This window comes from Pelodiscus sinensis, chromosome 15 (assembly GCF_049634645.1).
Source record: "Pelodiscus sinensis isolate JC-2024 chromosome 15, ASM4963464v1, whole genome shotgun sequence".
NCBI lineage: Eukaryota > Metazoa > Chordata > Testudines > Trionychidae > Pelodiscus > Pelodiscus sinensis.
Genome location: NC_134725.1, coordinates 17,623,639 through 17,635,712, shown reverse-complemented (window position 1 = coordinate 17,635,712; position 12,074 = coordinate 17,623,639). Strand labels below are relative to the sequence as shown.

At 40.2% G+C, this 12,074-nt stretch overlaps 1 protein-coding gene across 2 annotated transcripts in view; it reads left to right on the top strand.

Annotated features, from left to right (window-relative positions):
* The window catches only part of HIRA (histone cell cycle regulator), a 107,461-nt gene that overhangs the window by 28,091 nt on the left and 67,296 nt on the right, over window positions 1-12,074 (top strand). For both annotated transcript variants that reach the window (XM_075898289.1, XM_075898288.1), the window contains exons 2-5: window positions 2,891-2,953; window positions 5,720-5,830; window positions 7,437-7,527; window positions 8,941-9,035. In XM_075898289.1, the coding sequence (XP_075754404.1) occupies window positions 2,891-2,953; window positions 5,720-5,830; window positions 7,437-7,527; window positions 8,941-9,035 (360 nt within the window). The remainder of the gene's footprint in view (window positions 1-2,890; window positions 2,954-5,719; window positions 5,831-7,436; window positions 7,528-8,940; window positions 9,036-12,074) is intronic.

The following is a 12,074-nucleotide window of genomic DNA, read 5'->3' as shown; positions in this document are numbered from 1 at the left end:
ACATAATCCGCAGTAACACGCTCAAGATCATTCTTGTCCATATCATTAGTTCCCACGTGGAGAAGCAGGAAGGGGTAGCGATCCGAAGGTTTGATCAGTTTGGTAAGCCTCTCAGTGACATCCTGAATGAGAGCTCCCGGTAAGCAGCACACCTCTCGAGATTCCAGGTCCGGACGGCAGAGGGATGGCTCAGTTCCTCTTAGGAGGGAGTCCCCGACCACCACCACCTGTTGTTTCCTTTTGGGGGTGGTGGCCGTGGAACCCCCATTCGTAGGACTACGCATCCCATGCCTTTCAGTAGATGGTGTTCCCTTCTGGTTTCTTCCTTGTGAGGTCCCTTCCAGAGCTTTCAGCACTGCAGAGCCTGTGGAGAGAGCTTGAAAGCGATTACTTACCTCTATAGTATCGGGGGATTCCCTTTGCTGGCCTTTTTCCCCTTCTAGAAGTTACATGCTGCCAGTTCTCTTCTTGGTCACGTACTTCCCTCTCTGGCTCTTCTGCCTGCCGTGCGTGAAGGATTAAATGCTGCTTTCTATCGAGGAAGTCTTCATCCTTTCTGATCAAGCGTAGGGTCGACACTTGGGCCTCCAGTCCTCTAATTTTTTCTTCCAAAATGTCGACCAGATTGCACTTGGTGCAGATGAAATCCGTTCTTTCTTCCGGGAGGAGGACAAACATGGCACACGCTGTGCAGGTAACAACAGCAGACCCATCACCAACCATCGCTGCTGTCCTGGAAAAGGGATTTAAAAAGAAAGGCAAGAGAACCTCCCACCCTTCCCAACTCCCTCTCAAAACTCCGTTAGCACTCATGGTCGCTTGCCCACTGCCTTATAAAGCCCCTCCCCCTACCAAGGCTCAGCCAATCAGCAGAGGCTTCTAGAATTCAAACTTTAATTAGAAGCCAACAGTTTCCACCTGCCAATCACAGCACAAACTCCATCAAGGGGAGGGGGAGGGCAGGTAGGAGAAAAAAAAACAAACCAGAGGCTCATTGGTCCACTATGTAATCAGTTATACTTTCACATTCCTATTGTATGCACAATAAAGTTGCATCAATTTAACTTAATCAGCTTTTAAAGTTGGATAGTTATACCAGTACAAACTACTTTGGCTGATTTCAGTTAATCTTAAACAAAAAATAAGTATTAGTGGCTTGTGCTAGTTTAAGTAACATTTTATGTTAAACCTTTGCTACTTTCTCATGTGGACAAGGTCTAAATAGTTTAGTCTCCTAGTTTATTCTTAGAGCCTTGAAGATCCATTTTTGTTTAATTCTTACAGAAGTTTATTTCCTGTGTGTGCTTCCAAAAATACATTGGTTATCTCTGAAAGTTATAGGCAGTTTGGCAGAGTAAAGTACAGACCAGCAGAAGAAGAGCCATAGTTCTTACAGTACCGTTTGTGTGTTTTATGTGCTTTATAGGACTTGGATCTGGAAAGAATGCAATTTGATTCCCTTCCTACTATACTTCAGCTTTTGGCTTTGCTGCCTGTAGGATGTTACTGGAATCACATGTCAGCATTTCAATAAGAATAAAATAAATAACTTTAAAAATGACCCTGAAACAAATAATCATAAACAGAATTGTATTTACTCCCAACAACAGAAATACCAGAAACTTAACAAAACTCATTATGGGCTTTGCTGTTTCTACCATTTCTATGCTAAAGGGACTCAAAAGCTATGGTGATGGTGACAGCATAAAAAATAAGATGGAAAAGTTCCTCTAGTTTTCCCTTTTATATCTTTACAGGATACAGTATAGCCATTCCACCAGTGTGGGAAGCTGCTCAAATGCTAAATGTTATACTCTTGGATAGCATTTACAGAGTTCTTATTACCTCATTGCCGTCCTTCCAATTGGGATGCTGATGATTTTGACATATGGCAGTATTTCTAGTTTTTTCAAGTTCAGATGTCTTTCAGTTGCTGCTTGAAGTTTTGTTGGACTATCTAAATCCTTTGTTACTCTTGTTTGTTTTTGTTGAATTTTGCTGCTTGAATTTCTACTGTGTTCTCTTCCTATTCAGCTTCCTTCAGCTAATCCTTACTGGCTTCATTGGCCTCAAGGGAGGCTGCAAGTTAATTTTTTTTCTCGGCAAAGATTATTATAACTGTTTCAGAGTGTGATGAGATGAAGAGTGATCAGCAGGAATTAAGGCAGGGAGCCAAAGCTGTTTGTTTCCCAGGTTCTGTTTTCAGCGGTGCCAGTGATTCGGGTGACTTTGGGAAAGGATACAAAAACTATTGTTTTATTGTTTTTGAATTGAGATGTGTTAGTCTTAAATAAAGTATTTAAGATTTAATTGGTTAATTCTTAATATTTTGTATTCCAGTGGTGTGCTTTGTTATTGTGGTGATAGAAGCCATATAAATAACTTGATAGATCTCTAGGTATTTTGTACTTTGTATGTATTTAACAGTAAGATATAAAATTGAGCTAGATTATATTAACAGTAATAATTGTTACACTATCTGAAGTAGGGAGAAATCCAAATCTCTTGCTTCAAGTCATCAATTCGATAGGGGTCAGAAAAAATTATATCCCAAGCTTTACATAATTGGCTAGGTCAATTATGAAGGAGGTTATTTGCTTTGAAGCACTAGGCTGATATAGAGGCAGTATATGACTGGTTCTGGTATGAGAGATCCTATACTCCTGTGGGGTTTTTAATCTGGGTAGGCTATAGTTTGTTAGTATGTTGGATGTTTTATACTTTCTAGTCAACCGTATTTCTTATATACAGATTACAACTTTTAGAAAATGAAAATTGCTACTTTACTCACCAGAACATTTGAGATTCTGTTGGCATTTATTGCATTTTTAGGAATATAGGTCATCTCAATGTATGCTTTCTGCCCCCCGCCCCCTTTCTCTTTGTCCAGGAAAGCCAATATTTTCAGTTGATATTCACCCAGATGGGACCAAGTTTGCGACTGGAGGACAAGGTAAGTTTGCACACTAATGGAGGAAGGAATTCTGGGCTATAATAATATTCCTCCCCACCTTTTCCTCATTTTATCCGTTTAAAAAACAAACTTCTCGCTTAAGAAAATTATTCCCTGGAGATATAAAATCTGAACGTGTGACATCTAAAAATGCTGCAGTGTTCATGCTCATCTTTTCCATCATGTGAAGATTTTTTCCCACCGAAGTTTATAATACTTTTTTAATGTGCACCAAGACTTGTGTGAATGTACACCATCAATAGAAAGACAAAACTTAGCTATGGGTGCTTTGTTAATGAGCTGGTGGCATATGAATTTCTCCTGAGTGGCTACACAAGTGCACAGCATCACAGAGTGTGGGGAGTCACTAGGCCCTGCACCCCCTTTCACAGCCAGACGTGACTCTCAGCCAGCAAGTAGAACAGAAGGCTTATTGGTTCACAGGGACACAGCGTAGCTCAGACTTCTTGTTACAGGAACTAAGAGTTGCCAGTACAGCCCATGTTGAGGAAAGGGGGGGCCCAGATCCCCAGCTCTGGGGCCCTGTCCCAGCCCCCAGCTAACTAGGCTCCCTTCTCCCTCCGCCAGCCAAAAACTAACTCACAGCCACTGCTCACTAGGGTTACTAGGTGTCCGGTTTTGAACCAGACAGTCCAGTATCTGAGCTTCTGTTCGGGAAACAAATTGAGAAAATATAAACGAGAAAATATAAATGTCTGGTATTTTCTAAATAAGATGTAATATAGATTGAGTTGTAATATCAAGTGTGTCCGGTATTTTTGTTGAAACCATCTGGCAACCCTACTGCACACAGCCTCTAGGCTGCTCTGACTCCTGCTTTGGTCAAATTCCCTGGGGCAAAATGTCCCCTTACTGACTCCTCCATCTAGCTAAGGTGTCAAGCCACCCTGGGCAATTGCCTACGGGCCTCCCCTCAGAAGTTCTCCCCCCAAAGAACCCATTCTCTGATGGGCACTGTGTGCGCGTGCGCATGCATACGCGTGCGCGCGCACACACTCTCTCTCTCTCTCTCTCTCTCTCTCACTGTAGAGCATCATAGGATAGTAGGGGTCACATAAAGCACAACAAAGGAACCAGTGAATGCAAAATCAGAGTGAACATAGGACTAGAAGAGTGGACAAAATCTCCATTCCATCACACACAGTTTACAGGGAACACTGCTCATAGTGGCAAATTCATGCTTATGGACATGGTCGTGCTTGTTCTCCTGGGCATCAATGAAAAATAGCACTTGCAGTAGTCATATGTCTGCTGCTACCAATATTGTTATTTAATTTCACAGAATTATTTGCCAAAAGTCTTCTTTAGGGATTTTGCAGTTTGGCTTTTTATATTGGTAGCCCGTGGAAATTGGGATTAAACATTTAAATATATATATATATATATTTGTAGACATTAGAAATATTTTGTACATTAATATACACAAATAGAATTTGGTAGTATTAAGATTTGGTTTCAGTTATTGAGTCATGAAACGTCAGATAACCAGGCTCAAATAGTTTATTAATCAAAGATAGATTAGCACAATACACAAAGGCAAGTTTTAATAAGTCTGGATAGAAGCTCCATGGTGTCTTCAAACCTTCTCTGAAATCATGGGTAGACTTTTGCTTTATTTATATTTTAGATGGTTACAGGGATGTGAATGGGTAACCATAATGGGTGATGCTTACTGGGTAATAGTTAACTGTTACCTGGGAGTAGTTCCTCACCAGTGGCCCACTGGAAGCATCAGAGGGGGAATTGGTAGCCGCAAGTGAGCTCAAGTGGCAGCCCAGAGGGAAGCAGGAGCTGGCTGTTGCTTTCAGACCCTGCATGAGACTCCCAACCCATGTGGGCTGGGAGCCGGCAGCCCAGCGCAGGGCCAAAAGCAGACGGACTGGAGCAGCCCCTGCCACCATTAAATGGGATTTTACTCACCTACCCACTAATTAAATAGTATTTTACATCCCTAGATGGTTATGACTTTCCTAAGAGTTACATACCAGTTCTTACCAGCATAGTTTTCCAGAAGTCACCAAAACCTCTAGGCATCTTATACTAGCTATACCTACAGGTTTGAATGCTGGGTAGGTATCAACAAAAATATCCATTTAATACTGTCACTCTGATATATTTCCATATTATCCACTCTTAGTATTCTGTGACATAGCACATTGTGCAATTTAGCAAGCCATATCATAACATTCATATTGCTCCTGATTGTACCTACATGCACCAAGAAGAGGGTTCATCTACAGTTTACCTACTCATTTGGCTTGAGTACAAAAGATGATAGGAGTATGCATAATACATTTTCTCTTAGCATAATTATATGCAGGATTTTGAGAGAAGCTTCACATTAATACACTTCATAGTTGTTCATAGTTATGCAAAACACAAATACAGTATGTATAATGTTGTTGTATATAACACTGATACCCATATATAATACTGGCTAATGATAGTTTACATGCCCCATTTCCTTAAACTTAAGTTTATTTTTCATATACATGATAAATTAGTCATATTACTGTTGTAAACATTACAGGTGATCATCTTAATAGCTTTGTGATAAATGAAAGCAAAGCACTATTTGAGGACCAGCAAATTAATATGAACTTTAAACGTCTATCCTTGTCTGTTTTAAAGATTTTTAGTGCATCCATTGCTCCAATATCAGAGAGCCAATAATTTTCTATGACATTAAAGTAAGTTCAGGCATTATTTTGTTTAATATTACAATATTGATTTCTTTATTTTTAGGACAGGATTCTGGGAAGGTGGTGATCTGGAATATGGATCCTGTCCTCAAAGAGGAAGATGAAAAGAATGAAAATATTTCCAAAATGCTTTGTCAGATGGACAATCACTTAGGTAACGTAGAAGAATTCTCTATAGGCTTTGAGCCTTGGAGTAATTACCTGTTAGTAGATCTATTTTAATTAAAAATAAAAATCTCTGTTCAGTTTTAAAGAATGTGATGTACTGCAGAAGGTGTCAGATCTCAACTACAGCCTCTTCCCAACTTATGAACCAGTTACGGACCAAGCAACTGGTCGAAACTCCGTTTGTTCATAAGTCAGACCCCATAGAGTTATACGCGACTGCTCTCTTTGTAAGCGTGGATCGCTTTCATAACTCGGGGTCCGCCATTTACGACGGCTTCGGTTGTAACTGCAAACGGTCGTCGGTCAACCGTTCGCAACTCGGGGACCGGCTGTATGTGCCTTTTTTGTTATGTTTAGCAGAAAACCCTGTCAAGCTATAATTTTACACCTGGTGATTCCTTGCATATTAATCTTTTCCACCTAAATAGGTGAGACCAAAAATAACTTGTAAAACAAAATTTTTATTGGGATTACCGAGAAGGACAAGAAAAGGAATGAACAGAGGAGATTCCATATGAAATATATTTATTGTAGTCCTTAAGAGGCAGTGTACTATGCATGCAAAATGGCTGAAATTAGCTCATCTGAATTAGATGCTCCCTGTTTTTCTTGAAAGTCTATTGTTTACAGGCTTTACAATTAATAAATTGTGATTAATTCAATTTTATTTATCACCAACAACTTCCTTAGTCAGACAACTGTTACTTTTTCCCTTTTAAACTAGGGATCTAAGCAAGTAGTCGACTCAACTACTCTCAATCCTCCCTGCCCCTTGCTGCCTCTGTATCAGAAGCAGAAAAGGGGGTGGGGGAGCTGGAGCTGGAGCTGGAGCTAGAGCTGGTGCTGGGAGAAGCTGGCTTAAAAGCCGGTTCTCCCAGCACCATCTTTGTAGTGCTGCCTTTCTCTCTCCCTCTCCCTCCCCTCCCCCACTGCCTGGATTTGCATGAGCAGAGGCTTCTCTGGCCGTAGCCCCTGTCCCTGTGTGGGGGGGGAGAGGTCCCAGCTCCCCACTGGAACCCTCCACGGAAAGGGGTTGCTATCTGCAGCGGCTTCTAATGGTCTAGGAGCTGGGTGGGCAGGCCGCCCAGCTCAGTCCCTATATACACCAGGTCCAGGACCAAACCCCGCTGCAGCTCTGCAATTTAAAAGACAGTAGGAGTTGGGGAGGAGGAGTACTGCCCAGGTCCTACTGCCTTTTGTATTGCAGAGCTGCAGTGCAGTTTGGTCCCAGCGCGAGCCGGTACTGAGAAGGCTGCCGTCCCCTATCAGCCAATGAACTAGTCGATAACAACTCTATTGATTACTCAATTAGTAAATTAACCTAATTTTAACATCTCTATTTTAAACCATATTTTTATAAATTTTTTGTAAACAGAAGAGCTTGTTGTTGAAAGTTAAATATGTTATTCAACTGGTATTGAAAGATAAGTGCCAATCCATTTATCTGAAGCAGACAGAGTAACTGCTTTGAACAGAGTGAGCATATTGAACAAATTCCAAGCATCTTTTGCCAAACTTTGCTTACTATGAAATCTGCTCTCATTATGAAATCATTTTTTGCATTTCATCTTAAACTTTGTCTTCTTTTCCAGCCTGTGTGAACTGTGTGCGGTGGTCAAATAATGGGGTTTATTTGGCATCAGGGGGTGATGACAAACTGATCATGGTGTGGAAACGAGCGGCGTAAGCATGTTTTCCTTTTCAACTTGTATTTTAGCACATTCCTCTGTCTATTTTCACAAAAGTTCTCAGCTCCCTGCTTTCAGTATGCAGGGAGAAAGTCATAGTTGCAGATCAATGGCATTAGAAGTTTATTCTGATAACCTTTGTCTTGAACAATACTCTTTTTCCGTAAGCATTCTTTCAATGTCACTGATGTAGTAGGGTCAGGATTTACTGTCGTGATGTCCCGACAGGTCTCTGGCTCTGTAAATGGGATAACCAAAAGGGTACTTGTGTGTGTGTGTGTGTTCAGTGATGTGTGCCATGTTAACTTGTGCAATTAGTCACCACAGCAGATGCCACCAGAGCCCCCAAAGACTACAAACCAGATAAGGATTGAAGGTGCCAGGCCAAGTTTGTTGTTAAGCAAAGTACAGTAATAGTTGTTAGTAGGCATTGCAAACCACTATGAATATGTATGCCAGAACAATGGACTGACTCATTCAGTGGGAAGTTCCACTGCCCCCAGGTCAGACAAAGGCCGTCCCTCCAAGACACCACTTTATATACAGGTACAATCAAGTTACACATCACTCCTGATGTTATCAGGTTGCTGGCCTCTGACATTGTCAGGTTGCCACCCTCTGACGTTCCTTAGATACCACCCATCACTCTGTGCCTCATAGTTTAATTAGAATATCTCTATCTATCATGCTGTCAGTTTAGACCCTTTCCTGATCCTGGGTTGGTATCTGTGGGGAGTGTGTGTATCTAGGTCTTTTTTTTTTTTTTTTTTAATGAGCTGGTGGCACCATCCTTTTGGAATGTGCTTTCAACTTATGACTAGTACTAATTACTGTTCTACAGTTGGTACCAAGCACCAATGACTGTTCTACTCTTGGGCCTACTACCAATTAGTGTTTTATACTGACAGCCCTGTTCATGCCAAGTTGTGTGACCAGGGGCCTGCCTCTTGCTCACAGCTTAGCTTTGCTTTATATTAGCCAAGCGTTGTTCATTGTTAGCTAAGCCTCAGGCCTCAAACTAGACCTGTGCTACATGGGCTTTTGTTTTAGGTCCTCATCTTACTACAAGCATGTTCTCTCTAATATGTAGGAGGCAAACCATTTTCTCCCTGGGTTTATGGACAGCTTCACTATTAGACTTTCAAAGGGAGGTTTTATATATTAGCGTTATCAACTTGCTTTAGGAAGTATAATAGTAGAGAGTATATGTATGTAGCTTTTAAAAGGTATAAGTTTCACTTTTGTATAAAACCAGATTGCTATTTTTGTCTCATGCCTTATAATGGTAATATCTGAGCATAAAGTAGACTTTTTCTATACAACTTTACTATATTCTATAACAAACAGTTAATGAGTAACTTGTTGAGATGTTTTTTGTTAATAACTCTTCTGGTCCTGTTTTAACTAGGTACATTGGACCTAGTACTGTGTTTGGTTCGAGTAGTAAACTTGCTAATGTAGAACAGTGGAGATGTGTTTCAATTCTGAGAAGCCATTCAGGGGGTAAGTAAAAAGATGTAGAATAAATCTGAATAAACAGTGAATAAAAATATTTTTCATCATGAACATGATAGTTTTCTTGTTCCCAGTCCATTTGTCATAGAACTCCTCACTACACAGCAAATCACTAATAATTAAAACTGGCTATGAAGTGGTAGCATGGAGAGTCAGGAGCTTTAAGGGGGAGAGGGGAAAATATGGTGGGTTTTAAGAGAGGCAGTGTAATTAATGGCTAGAACAACAAACCATTCCACTGCATAGGCAAGATAGAAAGTATGACAGAAGACCACCTTGTATCAACCAAGAGATATCTTATATGATCTAAAAATAAAAAAGGAGTTATATAAAAAATGGAAACTAGGACAAATTACAAAGGATGAATATAAGCAAACAACACAGGTATGCAGGAACAAGATTAGAAAGGCAAAGGTACAAAATGAGTTAAATCTAGTTAGAGACATACAGGATAACAAGGAGATGTTCTGTGAGTATATTAGAAGCAAGAGGAAGACCAAAGACATTGTAGGCCCATTGCTCAGTGAAGAAGGAGAAACAATAGCAGAAAACTTGGAAATGGCAGAGGTGCTTAATGACTTTTTTGTTTTGATTTTTTTCAAGAAGATGGATGGTTACAGGATGGCTACGATAGTAAATGTTAGTGGAAAAGGAGTGAGTTTAGAAGTTAAAATAAAGAACAAGTTAAAAATTACTTAGAAAAGTTAGCTGTCTGCACGTCATCAGGGTCTGATGAAATGTATCCTAGAATACTGGAGGAGCTGATAGAGGAGGAATCTGAGCCTTTAGTTATCATCTTTGAAAAATGATGGAAGTCGGGAGAGATTCCAGAAGACTGGAAAAGGGGCAAATATAGTGCCCATCTATAAAAAGGGAAATAAGAACAACCCAGGAAACTACAGACCAGATAGTTTAACTTCTGTGCCAGGGAAGACAGTGGAGCAAGTAATTTAAGGAATTCACTTGCAAATATCTGGAAGAAAATATGGTGATAGGTAACAGCCAGTATGGATTTGTAAAGAACAAATAATGTCAAACGAATCTGATAGCTTTCTTTGATAGGATAACAAGCCTTGTGGATAAAGGAGAAACAGTGGATTTGGTATATCTAGTAAGACATTTGACATGGTCTTGCATGACCTTCTTATCAATAAACTAGGGAAATACAACCTAGATGGGGCTACTATAAGGTGGGTGCATAACTTACTGGATAACCATTCTCAGAGAGTGATTATTAACAGTTCACAATCATGCTGGAAGGGCATAACATGTGGGGTTTCGAAGGAGTTTGTTTTGGCACCGGTTCTGTTCAATATCTTCATCAGTGATTTAGATGATGGCACAGAGAGCACAATTATTAAGTTTGGAGATGATACCAAGCTGGGATGGGTTGCAAGTGATTTGAAGAACAGTGTTAAAATTCAAAGTGATCTAGATAAACTAGAGAAATGGTCTGAGATAAAGAGGATGATGTTTAATAAGGACAAATGCAAAGTACTCCACTTAAGAAGGAACAATCAGTTTAACTTACACAAAATGGGAATTGATTGTCTTGGAAGGAGCACTGCTGAAAGGAATTTAGGGGTCATAGTGGACCACAAGTTAAACATGAGTCAACAGTGTGACACTGTTGCAAAAAAAGTAAACATGATTCTGGGACACATTAACAGGAGTGTTGTGAGCAAGACACGAGAAGTGAGTCTTCCACTCTACTTTGCAATGATTAAGCCTCAGTTGGAGTATTGTGTCCAGTTCTGAGCACCATATTTCAAGAAAGATATGGAGAAATTAGAGAGTGTCCAGAGAAGAGCAACAAAAATGATTAAAGGTCTAGAAAACATGACCTATTAGGGAAGGCTGAAAGAATTGGGCTTGTTTAGTTTAGAAAAGAGAAGACTGAGAGGGGACATGATGGCAGTTTAAGTACTGAAAAGGGCTTTACAAGGAGGAGGGAGAAAAATTGTTCTCCTCAGCCTCTCATGAAAGGACAAGAAGCAGTGGGGTTAAGTTGCAGCAATGGAGTTTTAGGATAGACATTAGGAAAAACTTCCTAACTGTCAGGGTTGTGAAACACTGGAATAAATTGCCTTGGAAAGATGTGGAATCTCCATACTGGAAATATTTAAGAGCAGGTTGGATAGACATAGATCAGGGATGATCTAGACCATGGGATCCGAAACTGGGGGGCATGCAGAAATTCCAGGGTGTGTGTGAGGTGACCCAGCCCCCCCGCCTTCCCCCAACGTTTTGCTTTTTTTGGGGGGCTGCTATTGTTTTTTGGCCCCAGTTAGTTCCCTTTTTGTTGTTCTTTATTTTGGGGGGGGGGGTTGTTCAACAAGTTTTGCTGCTGTTTTGGGAGGAGGTGGATGTGAGGGTTTCTCAAGAATCAAAAAGGGGGCGTGATGCCGAAAAGTTTGGGAACCACTGATCTAGACAGTGCTTGGTCCTGCTGTGAGGGCAGAGGACTGAACTTGATGACCTCTTGAGGTCCCTTCCTGTTCTATGATTCTGTAAACAGGGTGTCAACATTTTTGGATACTATTCCTGACTTTACCACTGATTTGCTCTGACGATCACCACACAATTTATCTTTTACAAGTCAGTGTACTCAACTTATAAAATGTTAATAATTTTTTATTGTTAGTATTATATTTAAATAGTGTATTCTGTTTATTTTCTGGTTTTAGTGGAATTATGTTATTTCGATTTGTTATAAAAAAAATTGTTATAAAAATAACAAACATGATACTTTTTGTAATTATCTTGTGGAGCTGTATGATTTCTATAAGTGGACTGGTAGTGAGACATTTTTTCCATCCGGTTTGGAATAATTTTTTGTTGTTATATCTCCTGCTGCTGCCTCACTAAATGCAAATCAGCCCCCCTGGACAGAGGATATTGTGGTTCCTATAAACACCCTGCCCATCATGTTTCTGTATTTCTCTATCTTAGGTACTTATATGGCTCCCCATTAAGCCATGTAACTGAAGTGCCTCCCAATCTTTAATGTATTGATCCTCACAACAC